The 19,947-nt window shown below is 35.6% G+C and overlaps 1 protein-coding gene across 2 annotated transcripts in view; it reads left to right on the top strand.

The window, feature by feature from the left end:
- TBC1D19 (TBC1 domain family member 19) overlaps window positions 1-19,947 on the top strand; it is a 151,992-nt gene that overhangs the window by 58,749 nt on the left and 73,296 nt on the right. For both annotated transcript variants that reach the window (XM_039236646.1, XM_039236647.1), the window contains 3 exons: window positions 5,867-5,939; window positions 12,666-12,704; window positions 14,176-14,288. In XM_039236646.1, the coding sequence (XP_039092577.1) occupies window positions 5,867-5,939; window positions 12,666-12,704; window positions 14,176-14,288 (225 nt within the window). The remainder of the gene's footprint in view (window positions 1-5,866; window positions 5,940-12,665; window positions 12,705-14,175; window positions 14,289-19,947) is intronic.

Raw genomic sequence — 19,947 nt, forward strand, 5'->3', positions numbered from 1 at the left:
GAACAAACTGGTGGTTGACAGAGTGGAGGAGGAACAATGTGTAACTGGGATGGGCAAAATAGGTAAAGGGGATTAAGGGGTACAAACTTCTGGTTATGAAATAAATAAGTCAGAGTGCTGAAAAGTACAACATAGAGAATACAGTCAGTAACAGTGCAATAACTTTGTATGGTGACAGATGGCAGCTACAATTTATCACGATGAGCATTTCATTACAAAAAAAAAGATCTAGTCTCAGTCTTGAGGGCAAGGGAGACCATTCCCAGGTTCTTTGTTCCTGCTTCGTCAGACTAAAGGTCACAGTTACGTTCTTCATTTGCTAATTTAATTCTGTTTTACCCTGTTCACATTAATGGGGTGATTTCTATTTTCTGGCTGGATACTGACTGATACAAGAAGCAAGATGATTTTCTCCATGGAACTTTGGAAAGCCTCAAGAACACCACATGTTATGGAAGGCCTTGGTGAGCCACAGGGTTAAAAATGAGACTTTGTGAAAGTCTGTATCAGGACAGAGTAGACCCCCATACTCCTACCCACTTGCATATTCAGGTGACTCTGCCTTCCCCACGGGAGACCAGAGACATATTCATTAGAGAAAAAGAATCATAAAGGCCAAGAACTTAGACACTTAAGATTTAGAGCAGTACAGAAATGAGGCACTGTTTTGAAAACAAATTAAGTGAGAGTTGACCAAATGGTGAGACTGATACCCTCGTCCCCTGCCTCTATCACTATGCCTGCCTGAGTGTCTCTCCCTGCTGCACCCTATGCCCAGTCCTTGCAGATATAGCTTCCAGATTTTTATTGCCTCGTTCCTAAATATGACCTGCCAGCCGAGGGGTCTGCAGATGTTTGAAATTTTCCAACTTGAAAGGCAGAAACCAAAACTAAAAAAATTTTTTAAAAGCCAATTTGGGGAATGAGTGCTTATCATGAGCTTTAATAATTGTTTCAGATTTGAATTTATGTTCACACTCACAGTATACAACAGGTCATAACCTGGCATCAGGTTCACTTAGATTTGTAGAATAATACAGGACAGAGCTCCTCCCCTGGAGTCCTCACAGCCTGCCCCATGCTGCTTCCAGCCCCACAGAAGTTCAGGCAATTGTAAGGGACAAAGTTGCAGAGACACAACATAGGGAAGTCTTACACACGATAGGAACTGTTTCTTGTAATGCACATGGGCGTGGCATCCAGGGCCTTTCAAGAGACACCACCACAGGCAGCTAAGGCCTGTGTTTTGCAATAGATTTTTATACTCCACTCAGAGTCTTTGGTTTCAGATGTAATTTATCATCGAGGGTCATAATTTTTCAGAAATTACATTGCTTATTAATGTAGCTGGCATTCCTTGCCACAATTCGAGTGTGTGTGTGTGTGTGTGAGACAGAGAGAGAGAGAGATCCAGCAAATTTTCAGGGCAACAGTGCTGGAAGAAGGTAAACCCAAGGTCACAAGAACAAAGAACAAATGGCCTGTTAACCATTTCTTCCCAATGGAAGACTTAGGCCATTAATATTCTCAGAGAATAGATACAACTCATGAAACAAGAATTAAACAAGAACAGAGTTTCATTAAAACAACAAAGAGAATGAAAAAGAAGTTTTAAAAATAAAAAATATGGTATGCCAAAAAAATCAGAAGGTTGAAAGCAAAGCTGAGGAAATCTCTATGAGAAGACAGAACAAAAGGGAAAAGAGATGAAGTAGCAGGAAAAAAAAATACATGTGTCTTTTTACTTAGATGACCAATCCAGAATGGCTAAAATCTGACCAATAGGAGTTCCAGAATGAGAAAACTGAAGTAAGAGCATTACTAAAATTCCCAAGACCTGAAAGATAATCTCTGGTATGAAAAGGCCCACTCACTTCTCAATGTCATGAATGAAGGCAGACCCCTACCAAAGCCCCTGGAAAGAAAACTCTAAAAACTTGTTATAGAAAGAAGACAGAATACATATAAAGTGTCAGGAGTGAGAGTAGTGTCTGACTTCCCAGCAGCAAAACTGGAAGTTAGAAGATTTTGAAGTAATTCCTTTAGCAATCCAAATGATTTCAAGCCAAGAATTCTATATGTAAGCAACAGTTAATCAAACGTGAAGTTGGAGTAGACATTTTCAGATATTTAGGTGATCTAAAATATCTGTTCTTATTTGGGGAGCTATTGGTAGAAAGTCTCCAAAGCAAGCTCATAGATACAGAGAGCAAAATAGGGGACCCAGGAAACAGGGTTCCAGCCTAAGAGAATTTCCAGGATGACAGTGAAGAGCAGTTTCTGGACAAAGGTTGTGCAATAGGACCAGAGCACAGTGGTTCTAGATTGGAGCAAGAGGCTGGAAGGCTCCAGGATGAATACCCCAAGAAGAGTTTGACCAAATTTATTACGTTTGCAAAATTATATTGTGGAGGATCTTTTCAGAGTTGTTGAAGGCTATAGGAAGATATAAATGATTAGGAAAAAAATTGTATTACTGGGAAAAAATGATTTAATTATCAGCTGCACGTACCAAAGAAAGGAAGCATATTTATAGCAAACTACATGGCTCAGCATTGAATAATATTTAAATAGTCATAATGCAAACTTTTAATATGGATTTAATCAATAATTGATATGTAATTATATTGGAATGTTGGATGGAGGAAAAGCGAATGAACATGAGCTAAAATACTTATTTACAAGAAAAAATCGATAGATATCTAAGACTGATAAAAACAGCAATATATATTTGTTTCTTGAAATCGGGAGATAAATGCCAGAAAAAGAGCTAAAAGTGGTCTGGGTAGTGGCCAGTTATGTTTGTGTGTGCATGTGTGTGTGGGCATGTTTGTATGTGCATATATTGGAGGAATAGATAAGATAAGGAACTGCTATTTTGTTGTTATATGTTTTTTTTTTTAGCTGATTTGACTTCTTAAACTATTTGCTGCATGTGAAGGCAGTATAGCATGATGGTTGGCTGATTAGATTCTGAAGCTAACTCATTGGGGTTCAAATTCTTGCTCTGCCCCTTACCGGCTATGTGACCTTGAACAAGTTTTCTTGACCACGAGCCTTAGTTTTCTTATTTGTAAAATACAGATAATAATATCTCATAAAAGTATTGTGTAGATCAACAAGTTAAGATAAAAATATGGGTTGAATTGTGTGCCTCAGAAAGATATGTTGAAGTCCTAACCCCCAGTACTTGTGAATGTGACCTCATTTGGAAACAGGGCCACTGCGGATGCAATCGTGTTAAGATGATGTCTTATCAAAAAAGGGTGGGCCCTAAAGCCAACAGACCAGGTTTTTATGAGAAGAGACACAGAGGAGAGATATACAAGGAGAGTGTCATAGGACAGTGGAGGCAGAGAGTAGAGTTATGCGTTTATAAGCCAAGGATCACCCAAGATTGCCAGCAATGCCAGAAGCTAAGAGAAAGGCTGGGAACAGATTTCTCCCCTAGAGTCTTCAGGGAGAGCATGGCCCTGTTAACACCTTGATTCTGGACCTCTAGCCTCTAGAACTGTGAGAAAAAATTTCTGTTGTTGAAAGCCACCCAGTTAGTGGTACTTTTTTTTTTTTTCATAAGGGAAGCACTAGGAAGCTAAAATAATATATAAAGCATATGGACAGTACTTGGAACTTAATAAGCAGTATATAACTGTTAATCATTGATACTACAACTTTGCTAAACAATTCATTTTTAAGATGTTATTTTTAAAAAGCTTTAGAAGTCCTTTTAGTAGCAGTTTATACAACGTGTACAGAAAAGAAAGTGGCAGGTTCTTTTCCTGAAAGTGGAGGGAAGTCTCATAGAGGTACTGCCATTTGGACTAGTTTGAAGGAGTTTGCCAGATAAAGAAGCAGGGAAAGGATACTGTGTGAAAAGAGTCAGCATGTGCATTAAGTGGGACGAATTATATCTTCTCTCTGTCGGGACCTGGAACTGATGTGGGTTCATTCTTAGCTATTGAGGAACCAAAAACCTGTGGCTACTTTTCAGAAAAATTGTGGCTATCACCGCTAAGAGTACAGTTAGTCCTTGCCTTCCTGCTCTCCCTGGGGCTAGTGGCTCCTGCCTTCCCTGAGTCCTGCAACCTGGAGATAACGATTCTGACCAGGATGCATGTTTATTTGAGACCTTGGTCTCTCTATGAGTTTTGAACTTCGTTGTGCTCACTGAGTCATATGATCCTGTAATACATGGCTTTCAAACCTAGTTCACAATGTTCTGTAGTCTCATCTGTGTTAAAAGGACATTTTTTTAAAACAGAAATTGATTAACTTTAAACTGAAGTTGTCAGCTCATTCCTATTTACTAATTCAGTCACGTAGAGGCATCTGGTTGGAACTAGAGCTCGGCAGTGTGGTTCAGTATTATTACCGAGCACCTCTGCTGCATGTCACTCAGCACTGTGCCAAGTACTGGGGTACAAATACATGGAAGAGACCATCCTTGTGTTTGTTTTCGGAGCTTCCGTTAGTGGGGAGATGGACAGTAAAAAGGTAATTTCAATATGATGTGATTATGTGCTTTGCTAGAGGTTTATTATAAAAGGTAATATATTTAAATAGAGAGTTGCTTATATCAGCCTGGAATATCAAGAAAGGGATCCGGAAGGCCTGATACCTTGGGTGAGTTTTGAACGAAATCTGAACTTAGAAGCCAGGTCTAGTGATGTTGCCTAAAAAGTAGTTCAGAGCAGGGAAATAAAAAAATGGATATTCAGAGTTCTATTTCTGTGCCTTAACATATCTTAGCATAAGTAAAATTCTCCTTGTGATTACAGCAGCTAATATCAAAATGCTTTTTGGACCTTAAGTCCCTTCTGTAGAATGAAGATCAAGACTACTAAATAATCAAATACCTTATCATTAATTCTAATGATTTAAATGAAGGAAGAATATTTACAATAAATAGAAGATAGTGATTGAAAATGGATGAATAACATTATATTTTTTACCTCTTCAGTCATTAAAAGTTGGAAACATAAATTGAAGTGCTTTTTTAAAGTATAAAGTCAAGTTTAGTTAAAAATTGAAGTATAACATCAGGTATTTAAAATCAATACAAAAATGAAATGAATGTGAATGTTAGGCTGGATAACTGTCTTATGAGGGTCACAAATAAATCATTAATTTAAGTAATACATAATTATGAAGGATTAAAACTAATTCCATTTTTTAAAGGAGAAGGAAGTTTGGTTTTAGCGATTAGAATAGTAACAAAACTCTGAGGCAAATATTAATAGAAATATTTAATTACTTACGGAATAAACATAATGTGAACAATATGGGGTTGTTGTTTATTTAAAAAATAATAGACAAACATGATTACTTTCACTAGACATTACTAGATAAGTGGAGGAAGTCTGGAGAATAAATCTAATTTATTTTTATTTTAGCAGAACAGTTGATAGTCTAATTTTGCTTAAAAATTAATTTAAGTTGTTTTGGATATTTGCAGTGTTTAGTTGATTAAGAGTGGAGTGAACTATAATACCATGGAAAACACAAGTAGAGAATCATATTGGTAATTTTAGATGTTGAATTTAGAAGATAAAGTTGATGAGTTCTGCACATACTGTGTTTGTGTGTTTGAGGAATGATTTTAATGTTATTAGTTCTTTACTCAAAAGTGTGATTATCATGTCTTTACTGAATAGTCTATTAGCTAAACAGGCCAAATTTTGAACAAATGCATTACTACTGAAAAGTTCAAAAATACCCTCTTCCTTTTTAGATATTCAAATGAAGCAAAAATTCATTTTACATTGTGATTTTTTATTTAAGCTGGTGTCTAGATGAAGGTGATTTTTGTTCCTACTGTGGGGCAAAGTTTGAGATGTATGTTAATTCTATGTGTGTTATTTTTCAGAAAGAATTCTTTGTAGAACTGGGCTTAACTACAGGACAGCTGGGTATAGATGATTCTAATCAAGTGCCTCCGGGTAAGTGTTTCTCTCAAATGGCATATGATTAATGATAAATGAGAGTCAGTTTAAGGCTTGTCTTGTCATTTCCAAATTAATCCAGTAACTCTTTTATGTCTGAAAAAGAAGCATACTTTTTGCTTCTCCTTGATGACTGTTAATTACTGAACAGAACTCTGTATGTTGCAGTGATCAGAATTCAAATAGATTTTGTATTTATTTGAAGACCTTTAAAGTTAATTTTGAAAAGTCATTAGACACATTGAAGTCATTTTTTTTTTTTTTGGCGAAATCATCATTGGCAGCACTCATATTTTCATTTACTGACCATTACCATCTATTTTTATAGTTTGTATTACCAAGTTAATACTGACATTCTACCTAGTATAAACTTAGGCTATAAAATTAGTGTCTTTTAAATCTTAAGCAAACACAAAATTTCCATAGCTTTTCTTTTTTTGTGCATAAATACCATGTGTTTTTCATAAAAGACCAGATTGGTATTTATCTATAATCAATAGGAAGTAAAAACTGACTTAAAACATGGGAAGCCTATCGTGTAATGGAATTGTTCTAGTCTTTCCTCTGCTACTGGCTAGTTGTGTGACTTGGACACACACTTTACATTTGGACAAGTCACTTTACATTTTTGGACTTGCTTCTTTCTCTATAAAATAAGGAAGTTGGCTATTTCCTTATTTTATAAACATAATAAACAGTCATTGGGCACTTACTATATGTTACAAGGTATGTATTATTCTATTTTTAAAACTTTATTAATGTATAATGCATATAGAAAAGTATAGGGGATGCCTGGCTGGTTCAGTTGGTAGAGTATATGACTCATGACATCTGGGTTGTGAGTTCAAGCCCCATGTTGGGGGTAGAGATTACTTAAGAAAGGAAGGAAGAGAGAAAAAGTACATATCCATAAGAGAATGGCTCAATTGGATTTTTTATGATTTGGACACACCTATTAAAATACCACCCAGATCAGTATACTGAAGCCCTTTTCAGTCTTTATCCCCTTTGTCAAAGATAACCACTATTCTGATTTCTAGCAATATAGATTAATTTTACCAATTCTTGAACTTCATATGAATGGAAGCATATAGTATGTACCCTTTGATGTTTCACTTCTTTTGTTCAACATTATATTTGTGAAATTCTACCACATTGTTATATGTATTTGTGGACCATTTTTTGCAGTATAGTGTTCCACTGTATTAATATACCACATTATTTATCCATTCTACTGTTGATGAGTATTTGGAAGGTTTCACGTTGGAGGCAATGACAGATTAGGCGGCTGTGAACATACTAATATGTTTCTTTTAGTGAGCACATGTATACTCCTCTGTTGAGTATACACCTGGAAAGACAATTTCTCTCTCCTGAGGTTTGTATAAGTTCATCTTTAGTAGATAACTGCCAGTGAATTTTCAAAAATGGTAGTACCAGTTTACACTTCAATCAACAGGGTATGAGAGTAGAAGTTGTCCTATATGCTTGCTACTGCTGGATATATTCCATCTTTGTTTTAGTCATTCTGACGATATATAGTAGCACTGCATTATGGTTTTAATTTTCTGGTATTGTGTGAGATAGAAGTATTACTACCATTTTAAAGTTGAAGAAGTGAAGATTTTAAGTACTTGCCCAAGTTCACAAAGCTAGTAAGTGCTAGAACCAAGGTTCAGAACTAAGCAGTCTGCCTTCAAAGTCTGCCATTATATGCTGCTTCTCCTCCTGACCCCTTTGATAGTCTTTTCTTACTTTATAAGAAGATATCATACATCTTACGGAATAAGATATTGCTATAGTTTGAATGTTTGTGTACTCCTGAAATTCATATTTTGAAGTCCTAATCCCTACGGTGATGGTATTAGGTGGAGTCTCAAGAAAATGATTAGGTCAGGAGGGTGTGCCCTCATGAATGAGATCAGTGCCCTTGTCAGAGAGCTTTCTAGCCCCTTCCACCATGTGAGAACACAGAGAAAATTCAGCAGTCTGTGGCTCAGAAAGACACCTTCACAACAACCCAGCTTGCTGTCCCCCTGATCTTGGACTTCTAACCCCTGGAACGTAACAAATAAATTTCTGTTGTTTTTAAACTGTTTAGTCTGTGGGTTTTTTGTTGTAGCAATCTGAACAACTAAGACAGATATCTTATATTTCTGTTCATGGCCGATGATAGCCATATATAACAAAAGGAAAAGAAAATAATAATATAACCTCGAATGGTATTTATGTTTTTTACTTTTAAATTATCCTTAAGAATTGCTTAAAGTTGTTCTAAACTCTATCGTAGCAATGCTATAGAAAACCTATTTTTTTTCTTAATCTAGAGTATAGTTCTTTCTTCTTTGATTCACAAATGTGAGACCCTGCTAAGGGCCAGGGACTAGTGAACACACAGATATGACCTAATCTTTATCCTTAGGGAAGATATAGTAGAAATATAGATCTATGTAAGAATCAGTGTGGTATTTGCTATTATTACATACAAGGGGCAGTTGGAGCAGATGAAAGAGCACCTACATCTGCCCAAGGAGGCTGATGATCTCTTTAGTTGATGCAGTTATTTTTACTCTCTACTTCTCAAAGCAAGACTGTTAGAAATTGGGTTAAATTGGTGTCTATCCAATGAGATTGATTTCAGTGGTATAGTACTTGGATTTTTACATGACTTGAGAATTGCTAACCAACAGTATTACTTGGAAAGAAGAACAGGGTTATATATAACTACTTTTGCCTAGAATTTGTTGGTATTTTTAATGTTTTGATCTATGTCTGTGGCTTTGGTCAAACTTGAACTGAGATGCTAATGATTTCAAATATTGCTAATACTTGTGTCTCACTAGATGCAAGTTTTATATTTAGGATTAAGTATACTCTGACTTAAAGGCACTATATCCTTCTTTAAAAACCTGTGTCACCTATGTCTCATAAATACTGTTAACTTAATTTTCATATTTGAAGTACATATCTGACTTGCTAACTTAACAGCTTTTATATAAAGTCAGGAGAAATATCTTTACCTTTATAATACAGAATCCAGATTTAAAAATAACCTAAAATTAGACATATTTATTATTCCTACAAACTGTCATGAATATTCATTATTTTAAATATATATGTACACACATCTACATACTTACAGTGGAAACTATGTGGAAGACTCATGCTAGATGGGTAAGCAAGATCAATATTCTTTCATAAGGCTTTATGATAACAGGCGGTCATATGTCTGCTATTATTGCCCGAATATACATAATAATGAATCTAATGAGATGGGATTTTGCTAAATAGACATTTTCAACAGTTTGTTGTTTCTAAAAGAAGAAAAGCAGATTTAGTTGGCTCAACAATTTCTGAAGCATACATCAGATAGATGTCCTGTGAAAGAGAGGATCTTATTGCTAAGTAAGGTTTGAGAAAGGCTATGTGATATACCTTATTAAGATATTTAGTTTGTGTCACTATCTTTTAGACTATGAGAAATCCTAAGTAAACTTCTAGCTTAGAATCTTGCCAATTCATTTTACCAGAGCACTTATTCCCCCAAGCAATTTACTAATATAGACGCATTTATTAACATAGCCAATACAGCTTAACAAGCATTTTTTGAGTAACAGATTAGAAATCCTGGTTATGAAATTTTTGGGCTTCTTATTCTTGGACTAGAAAATAGCACTTACAAATCAAAGTCATTTTATGTCATATAATTGAATAGTTAAATTCTGTAAAGAAGTTTTTTTGTTTTTATTCCCTACTACTTTCAGTAATAAAGCACTATTATCATCCAGTAGTGTCATCCGTTTTTAACAGAGACAAGAATTGACTGACAACATTTGATTCTTTGGTCACTGGGCCTTGGCAGTCATAGCTAATTAAAATGAAACTGGTAGTATTATTTTATATACAGTCTTTGGAATAAATATATTCGAATACTTTAGTTATAGAAAATGATTGTCAGTTGGCAGGGATCCCAAACACTCTAGATGGTTATTGTAAATAATCTGCTCAACTTCAGAGCCATTAGGAATAAAATAAACTAAAAGAATAGGGTACTCTGCTTCATATATTCTATTTGGTAAAACTAGGTTTATGGATAATTTTTTAAAGCTAAAAAAATATATCTAACCCTGAAAATATTAACAAGTGGAAGACTGAAGTAGAGTACCATTTTGTATTTGGCTGGGCTGACCCTGGGGATCACAGAACAGGCTTTTTAGAAAACTGCGTTAAACTGTTAGCCCAGGACAGGTCTCCCTCTCCCTCAGTACCCAGGTACCCACCACCAGCAGGCCACTGAGTTCAGATTAGAGCTCTGAAGTGTCTGAGCGTGAGCATTCTGCTCAGGAGGTAATCAAGTGCCAAGATGGTCACCAGGTTGCCAGGGGACCCAGGTTCTACTTACCCAGTCATATGTAAGTTCATGACCCTTAACACACAGTTATCCCATTCATGAGAAAAGGCGAACTAATCACTGTTGTAAATGTGACAAATCCAATTAACAGCTCCTTCTTTCTCAGATTGTGGGGAGGAAGAGGAAGAAAACAAGTTGACAAACTGATTTTCTCTGAGATGGGGAGAAGAGCTAAACGTTTGCCCCTTATAGTTTCATAATCCTTTTCCTTTTTGCTCTTAATTTTTAAATGACTTATAGAAATATAATGTACATAGTGAAAAGGACACAAATCATAATTATACAGATCAGCAAATTTTTCCCACGCGAGTATACTTGTGAAACCTTTGACTAGATCAAGAAATAAGAGTATTACCAGCATCCTAGAAGCCTCCAGGCACACCTCCAGTCTCTGCCACCTCCATGGGTGACAACTATCCTGACTTCTAACATCATAGGCTACTTTTGTCTAGTTTGTACTTTATAGATATGGGATCATACTGTTGATGATTTCTACCGCTGATGATCAGTTGAGTTGTTCCCACTATTTGGTTATTACCATTATTGGTAATATACGTTCCTTGGTGCACATATGCACTCATTAAGGTGCATACCTGAGAAATGCAAATCAAAACCACACTGAGATACCACCTCACGCCAGTCAGAGTGGCTAAAATGAGCAAATCAGAGAACTCTAGATGCTGGCGAGGATGTGGAGAAACGGGCACCCTCCTACACTATTGGTGGGAATGTAAACAGGTACAGCCCCTCTGGAAAACAGTGTAGAGGTTCCTCAGGAAACTAACAATAGAACTCCCCTATGACCCAGCAATAGCACTGCTAGGAATTTACCCAAGGGACACAGAAATGCTGATGCACAGGAGCACATGTACCCAGTGTTCATAGCAGCACTCTCAACAATAGCTAAAACATGGAAAGAGCCTAAGTGTCCATCCACGGACGAATGGATCAAGAAGATGTGGTTTATCTATACCATGGAATACTACATGGCAATGAGAAAGAATGAAATCTGGCCATGTGTAGCAACATGGGTGGACCTTGAGGGTGTTATGCTGAGCGAAATAAGTCAGGCAGAGAAGGACAAATAACATATGTTTACACGTATAGGAGGATTAGGAGGAACTTAACGGAGGACCATGGGGAGAAAAAGGGGAGAAATTGTGGGGGAAAGGAGAGAGGCAAACCATGAGAAACTCTTGAATGCTGAGAACTGAGGACTCATGGGTGTTTGGGGGGAGGGGGGAGTTGGGCATGGAGGAGGGCACTTGTAGGGATGAGCACTGGGTGTTATATGGAAACCAACTTGACAATAAACTGTAGATAAAAATAAATAAATAAATAAATAAATAAAATTAAAAAAAAAAAAAGGTGCATACCTGAGAGTAAATTGCTAATTGTTCTAGGACATGCATAGCTTTCCAAGTGGCTGCACTAATTTATACTACCACTGCCCTTTGTACGAAAAGTTCATTTGCTCCACTTAATTTGCATTTAGAATTGTCAGGCTTTTTCATTTTAGGCATTAAAATGAGTGTATATTTCATAATGGTTTTCATTGTGTTTCTCTGATGACTAATGTGGTTGAGCCTGTTTTCATAACTTTACTGGTCCTTTGGGTTTTCTACTTTGTAAAGAACCTGTCACATATTTTGCCTATTGGATCAGATAGTTGTCTGTCTTTACCGAGTTCTTTACATGTTCTAGATTAAAGGCCTTTGCCAAATATGTTTATTGCAGATATACTCTCCAACTCTGTGACTTATATTTTCACTCTCACTGGTAGCTTTTGATAAAGAGAAGTGTTTTTTATTTTTTTAATGTGGTTTAGTTTATGAGTCTTTTCCCATTATGACTGGTGCTTTAAAAGCAAATCTTTGTTTCTCCCATGTAACCTTTTAAAATGGCATTTGTATAGTGGGATTTTACCTATAATAGCATTAAGGTTTTTTGTTTTGTTTTAGCTATGCTTTCATGGCAGATTAGAGCAGAATTAGGGCTTTGCAAATGAAGCTGTCAAGATGAGTAGACCTTTTTCTGCTGTGAAAAGATATTCTGTTTTATTTTAACAAAGGAAAATTGGTTATCAGTTTTCTCTTCTGATTAAGTGTACTTAACTCCCTTTTAATTTCCATAAACTTTAAGCAACTTAGAAAAAAGATTTTTCTACATATAAAGATAAATATTCTTATAGTTTTCTATAGAACCATTCAGTTTTAGAAATAATTACAGTATTAATACCAGAAAAAAGTATACCTAATATTGTTCTAAATGTAGTTGATCATATTTGTGTCTAATAATCTTATCATTTTTAGAACTTTTTGAAAATGAGCATGTACGTATTGGGCAAAAAGGTAAGCTTTTGATTATACTAATTATAATTTCTGAAAATGAAACAGTCTCAAGCAAATGTCTTCATCATGTGCCTCAGACTGAAATCCACTCTCTGGAAAACTAAAAATCTAAAAAAGAGTATTATTTAACTACGTAGATAATATAATGGGAATCTTTATAAAGAGGAGAAATGTATCATTTTGGCTTCATCAATAAATGTTAGATAAAGAAGAACACAGACGCTTCACTAAGAAGGAAATAATAAATGCAGACACACATTTTTAAGAATGTTAGTTTAATCCATTCAGCAGAATTTCATTTTAAAATCAAAGAGGAAGTCTGTCTCTTTGATGCTCCCACACGCTTCTCGTTAGTGCTAATGGGAATATGCCCCTGCATTAGGAGAGAATATACTTCTCTTGGACTGTTCACAATGGTGAGACTTACTACCCAAAGCGGCCCTCAGTGTTCTGGGGAGTCATTTTTTCCCTGTCTCTTGAAGATTCTTCTTGTTTTTATAAATCTTTTTTTGTCTTTGAGATACGAAGTACAGATAAGTCTTTGTGTCAGAATGTACCTTCTATGGGAATTATGATGTTCTAAACTCTGTGCTTCAGTTTTCAAAATAATATTTAAGATTTCATCATTTTTTACTTGTATATTTGTTTTCATTAAACACAGTTGCAAATTAAAGAATATGCCTCATCTGTTTTTATTTGATATGATCCCTTTATTTCTTTTGCTTATGTCATTTTCATTTAGTATAAGTTTTTTCCCTTTTCTTTTAAAAAGAAAATATAAGAAAATAGTATGTTAGACAAATATCAGCAGTTGCCTAGTAGGTCTTTTTTTTGCTTTTAAAATGGTTTTGTTTGTTTTGGGAGAGCCTTTGTTTTTGGACTTAATAGTTGGTGTTTTCATTATAGACAATGAAAATGAAAATGAAAGAAAAATAATATAATAATTTTGTGAACTTGGCTGATTATAGTTTTTGACTTTATAAGGGTATATCAGTTCTTTTCTTAGTTCTTTTCAAGAAAAATCTCTCTTTTCTGTTGATTTTAGGAAATAGCTAAAAAGTCATCTAATGGATTAGGTATCTCATATTCTTTATAATTCTTAGCCATAATACTTTAAATACCATAGTACTTCAAAATATTAGAACATTCCTGACTTAGAGAATATGCATAAGAAATTTATGCGTGTCTATCACTAGTTTCAGATCCGTGGAGCAAAGTAATTTCAAGGTACCTACGTTAAACATTTTTACCAAATTGGGTAGGAGGTAGAGGAATTTCAGACTTGACCTGTATTGATAGGGATGTAAACAGGGCCACATCAAAATTCAGAGAGTAAAAGAAGGCTGTCAAGACATGATGTAATTATGTTAAAGATGAAATGTTAGCTTCCCCAAAGATGTTAATTATAAGGTTTCAGTTTTGTCTCTTACGTTATAACTTTTGTAATGAGATTTTACTGTACTTTTCCCAGTGCTAGCAGAACAAGACAGTGCTGCTGCTCAACAGTATATCAGACAAGGAAGCCCCACAGCACTGAGAGCAGAGTTATGGGCTCTCATTTTGAATATTTCCAGTCAACCTGAGGTAAGAATCAAAAAAGACAGGCCAGATTTGAGCTATTTATATTTATTCTTCAGTGACCAGTTATTCACAGTTTTTTTTTTTTTTAATTAATGTTTATTTATTTTTGAGAGAGAGACAGACAGAGTGTAAGCAGGGGAGGGGCAGAGAGAGGGAGACACAGAATCTGAAGCAGGCTCCAGGCTCTGAGCTGTCAGCACAGAGCGCGATATGGGGTTCAAATACACGAGCTGTGAGATCATGACCTAAGGCCAAGTTGGACCCTAGCTGACTGAGCCTCCCAGGCTCCCCAATAACCAGTTATTCAAGATAGAAATACCTTTTTTAAATTTTGGTTTCTCAGTCAAGTATATTTACTCCCTTTATTATCTACAAAAATCACTGTAGTTTTGATTTCTAAGACAAGATCAACAATATAATAATCACTGTGTGCTTAACATAGAAGTTTTTATTATTGATAATTAGTTGGATATTTTAAACTTATACCTACAAAGAACAGTAAATGAAATGCTAAGAAATGGAGTCTGCCAGTAGAGATCAGTGAAGACGTGTAGAAGAACTGGGACATTAGAATAAGGATTGATAAAGAAGGACTGCTCAATATATGTAAATGAGCATTTTGTCCCTACAGTTACTTTTGAAACATGCACTATTTTTATGGTTCTAGAGTCTGACAGATTATGTGACAGTATTATTTTTCTAAGTATAGGCACATTTTATTTTAGGAAATAAAATGAATATGAAGAGAAATCACCAAAAGACAAGTAATAGAGTCAATAAAGAAAAATTATATAAAACATTGATTCTTTTTGAAAAAAATTTTTGTTTTGCTTAAAGCCCGTTGATCATATATTCCATCCATTTAAAGATTTTAATAAGTAGCAAACTAATAGTTCTGTAGCTTAGTGGGTAAAAGCACGGGTTTTGTAGGGGGCGCCTGAGTGACTTAGTGAAGTGTCCGACTCTTGATTTCTGCTTCAGGTTATGATCTCATTGTTCATGAGATCAAGCCCCACATCGGGCTCCATGTGCAGCCTGCTTGGGATTCTCTCTCCCTCTCTCCTTTTCCATGTGTGCAACCACTTTTTCTCTCTCTCAGAATAAAGAAATAAACTTAAAAAAAAAACAACCCAGCATGGGTTTTGGAATTATATGGACCTTGTTTCAACTCCTAGCTTACTTAGCTTATTTGAAATGTGCCAGTGAGTGAGTTAAATTTCTTGAAACCTCAATTTACCCACACTTAAATATAGGTAATAATAGTTATATCATAGGGTGGTTATGAGAATCAAATGAAATGACATATATGTCTTCTAACACAGTGCATGACATGAATGGTCACCATTAATGGTAGTAATAGAATAATACTTACATGTTGCATAGTATTATGTTATAAATTAATTATAGTTTCTAATAATCGTTTTTAAGAAAATGAACTATTCATATTATTATAAAAAGTACACCCCCGACCTTTGCAAATTATGTTACATGTGTTCTTTTGTGTGTATGTATGTTTTAAATTTACCTTTATGAACATTACTGTCAAAAATTACTTGCTTCTTGGGGCAGCTGAGTGGCTCAGTTGGTTAAGCATCTGACTTTGACTCAGATCATGATCTCACAGCTCGTGGGTTCGAGCCCCACATTGGGTTCTGTGCTGACAGCTCAGAGCCTGGAGCCTCCTTCAGATTCTGTATCTCCCTCTCTCTCTGACCCTCCCCTGCTCACACTGTCTCTCTCTGTCTCTCAGAAATGAATAAAACATTTAAAAATTTTTAAAAATTACTTGCTTTTTTTCTGAAAGAGTAAGCGTTGTCATTTATTTTCAAGAAGTTTTAGACCAAATGATATTGGTGTGTTTTGTGGTGACATTAGAAGTAACAGTTTCCATAGCAGAAGTGAGTGTATATTGGGCATTTTAGAGGAGAATATCAGCTCTTAGAGAAAAGATGGTAACTCTTGTCCTGATATAACTGTGTAGATAACCTACCAGGTTCACTCATCAGGAGCTAGGTTAACAAAACCGATCTCTCCAGATGAACTAATTGCTACAATTTTAGAAGCAAATTTAGAATTTTTCCAAAAGTATCATCCTAGAGGAGCACCTGGCTGGCTCAGTTGGTAGAGCATCTGACTCTTGATCTCAGGGTCCTAAGTTCAAGTCCCATGTTGGGCAGGGAGACTACTTAAAAAAAAAAAAAAAAAAAAGCAGTATCATCCTAGAATAAAATTGTAATCCCAATTAAATTCCAAAAAACTGATTGTTTATTATAGTGTTCAGAGGCAGTTTTTACACTTGAATTTTGTGCTAATAGTCATCTTAATTTTTTAAGTTTATTTATTTATTTTGAGAGAGAGAGAAAGCCTGAGCAGAGGAGAGGCAGAGAGGGAGAGAGAGGATCCCAAGCAGGCTCTGCAATGTCAGAAAAGATCCCAACTCAGGGCTTGAACTCACAAATCATGAGGTCGTGACCTGAGCTGAAATCAGAAGTCGGACCAACTGAGCCACAGGCATTCCCACCATCTTGATTTTTAAATGCACAATGGCAAGTCTGGAAATAGAAATTAATATTTTCAGAAGAGCAACCTTGATTTTATTGAATGAAACACTTTCCATCACTTTCACTTATTTTCAGGTGTAAAAGTATGACCTCAACAAATTAAATCAGTTCCAAAATAACTGCTGTAGGTGGTAGGTACACTGGGTGGGGAGGGTGGGGGATGAATAGTTGCTTCTTTTTTTTTTTTATCTAATTTTTTTAATGTTTATTTACTTTTGAGAGAGAGGGAGAGCAAGCACCAGTGGGGTAGGGGCAGAGAGAGAGAGGGAGACAGAATCTAAAGCAGGCTCCAGGCTCTGAGCAGTCAGCACAGAGCCGGATGCGGGGCTTGAACCCACAAACCATGAGATCATGACCTGAGCTAAAGTCAGACATTCAACCAACTGAGCCACCCAGGGGCCCTGAATAGTTACTTCTTATCAAGAGTACTGTATCAGAACTTTTTTTTCAATCACTTAAAATAAGCTACACATAGAAATGCATCATAATTGAGGAGTTATATAGTTAAGTGGAACATTTCATATTTTACACCCATAAGGATATATTTTTTAAATCTTATCTCAATAGAAAGACTGGATTTAATGCTTCAAGTTCCTAGTAATTAATTTATTTCACTAGAACATTATTTTTTTCCTCTTATTAAGGAAATATGTCATACATTTAAAAAGATTGCTTTTATATATTTTCTTTTATGCAAATCCCTAGCTGCATATCAAGATATCCATATTTAGTAAACATTCTTCATATTTTAAAAATTTTTTGCTTAATTTAGTTTGCTAATTAAAGAATACTGAAAATTCTTCTATACTTTGTTTTACATACTTGCTTACTAATAAAATAACCAGGACTAGTATTAATTAAAATTTTCTTTAGTGAGTTCATAAGTTTCTCCACAACCTTCCCCAGGTCAGTAACAATACCTGACCTTCCTAGATTTTCCTGGTCAGCTCATTCAGTCTCCACAGTGCCTGTTTCTGACCTTCATTCTCCTCAACACTTCTTTTCGGAGTCTTAGCAAAACACCTCCTCTTCTCCTACCTGGAGGAAACAGAAATCATCTTAGGAAACTCGTTCAGATTCCTTTCACCAAATCTGTACACTTAATTGCATCAGTACCTGTTCTTGCCTCCTCTACTTTTATAGCTAAACCTTCTGAAAAGAAATCTGTGCTAGAGGGATCCACTTCCTTAGTGTCATTAATTACCGTGTCTACCATGGTCTGGCATACACCCCACTACATGACTACAACTGCCATGGCTAAAGTCACCGAGGAACAGTGGGCACATTTTAGTCCTTACATCTACTGTATTTGATACTCTTGCTTACTCTGCCCATGAAATATTCTTGGTCTTTTAGTTTGCCCTATTTTCTTGGTTCTGCATTCTCCCTTTTCCTTTCTTCTTCTTCTTCTTTTTTTTTTTTTTCACGTCCATTTTGAGTTCCTTCACTGGACCTTAAGGGCTTGTATTTGTAAGAATTCCATTTTGATCTTCTTTTCATTCCGTACATGTTACCTGGCCTATCTTATTTATAAGTCACTTATTCCCTAATGGATTTGGCTCTGTCTTCAGCCAAACTCTCTCTTAGCCTAAAACTTTTCTTTCCAGTTTTGCCTACAGAACTCCAGTAAGTGTTCTGAAATTATGCCAGACTCATGATGTCTAAACGAAAAGGCATAATTACATCGATGTGTTTGTGGTCCTCTAAGAGGTGCTCTATTATCTCTCATTGCACCATGCAGTTCTCTTCCTGAGAAAAGCTCCACTGACTGTTGTCCGCTTTGAAACTCCTACTCTTCTTTTAGACCCAGCTTATTCCGTCACCTTCTCTGAGAAGCCTTCCTGCCATTCTCTCCCCTACCTTGTCTTCTCCCAACTCCATTAGCACTACAGTTAGACATTCCTTCTTTCTCCTGCCATAACCAGGGCAGGAGCAAAGGCCTAAAGACACAGAAACATATACCATACTTCTTTTTCTCCTAAGTTTCTTTCTTTATTCTGAGAGAGAGCAGTCAGGAGGGGCAGAGAGAGAGAATCCCAAGCAGGCTCTGTACTGTCAGCGCAGAGCCCAACGTGGGGCTCAAACCCATGAACCGTGAGATCATGACCTGAGCCAAAATGAAGAGTCGGACGCTTAACCAATTGAGCCACCCAGGCGCCCTGCATATACTGTACTTCCTTCACTTGGCTGCTGCAGTTTCCAGGTTGAGTACCTAAGGACAGAGATTTTTTTCCTCTTCATTCTCCATAAACGTCAGTATCACGTACAGTGTCTGAAAATGGTAGGCTCGTATAATGTTCGGAATGTTCTTTGTAGTCTTTCATTTCCTGTGAGTGTATTTCCTTTTTTCTTTAGTTAAAGAGTGTAAGTCTGCATAAAGTACCAAACAAATATACATACTAAAGTTTAAATATTCTCTGATGCTAAAAAATTAGACTACTTTGTTTTTCAGAGATTGCTTTTTATAACCATAATTTATTACTCTTAAATATCTGTATTACTGGAGTTTATACAAAATACTCCTAAAATATCCTGTAATATTATTAGTAATCATTGTGTTTTCTACATGCTTACATATTTTATAGAATATAATTAAAATATTAATATAAAAGTCATCCTTTATCACTATAACATAGTTATAATTTAAACTTTCCTATCTGTGTTTTTCTTTCATTTTATATGGATAAATTACACTAAAAATTATTGAAACCAAACATCCTGGATTGGAATTAGGAGGACTAGATGAGTCACTAACTAGTTCTCTAAGTTTGACTAAGGCAGTTAACTTGGCCACATCTCATTTCCTCAATGTTCAAATAAGGCAAATAGACTAGATATTTCCAAGGTCCCTTCCAGGTCTCAAATTCTCTGGTATGGTTTTTTTTCTTTTAATTAAAAGTAGATTTTTGTCAGTAGCACTGTTACATATCTAAAGTTATAGATGTTAAGTTATTCACAGAATTTTGAAGATATACTTCTTTATGGAAGCATACTGCACTAAAATTAGAATTTTAATGACTTTCTTTATTTGAAATATTTATTAGTTTCCTAGCCTTGGTGATGAAGGGTATTTATCATTAGTTTATAATAAAAAGCATTAC

The sequence above is a fragment of the Hyaena hyaena genome, unplaced genomic scaffold (genome assembly GCF_003009895.1).
Source record: "Hyaena hyaena isolate Hyena2069 unplaced genomic scaffold, ASM300989v1 scaffold_114, whole genome shotgun sequence".
Lineage (NCBI taxonomy): Eukaryota > Metazoa > Chordata > Mammalia > Carnivora > Hyaenidae > Hyaena > Hyaena hyaena.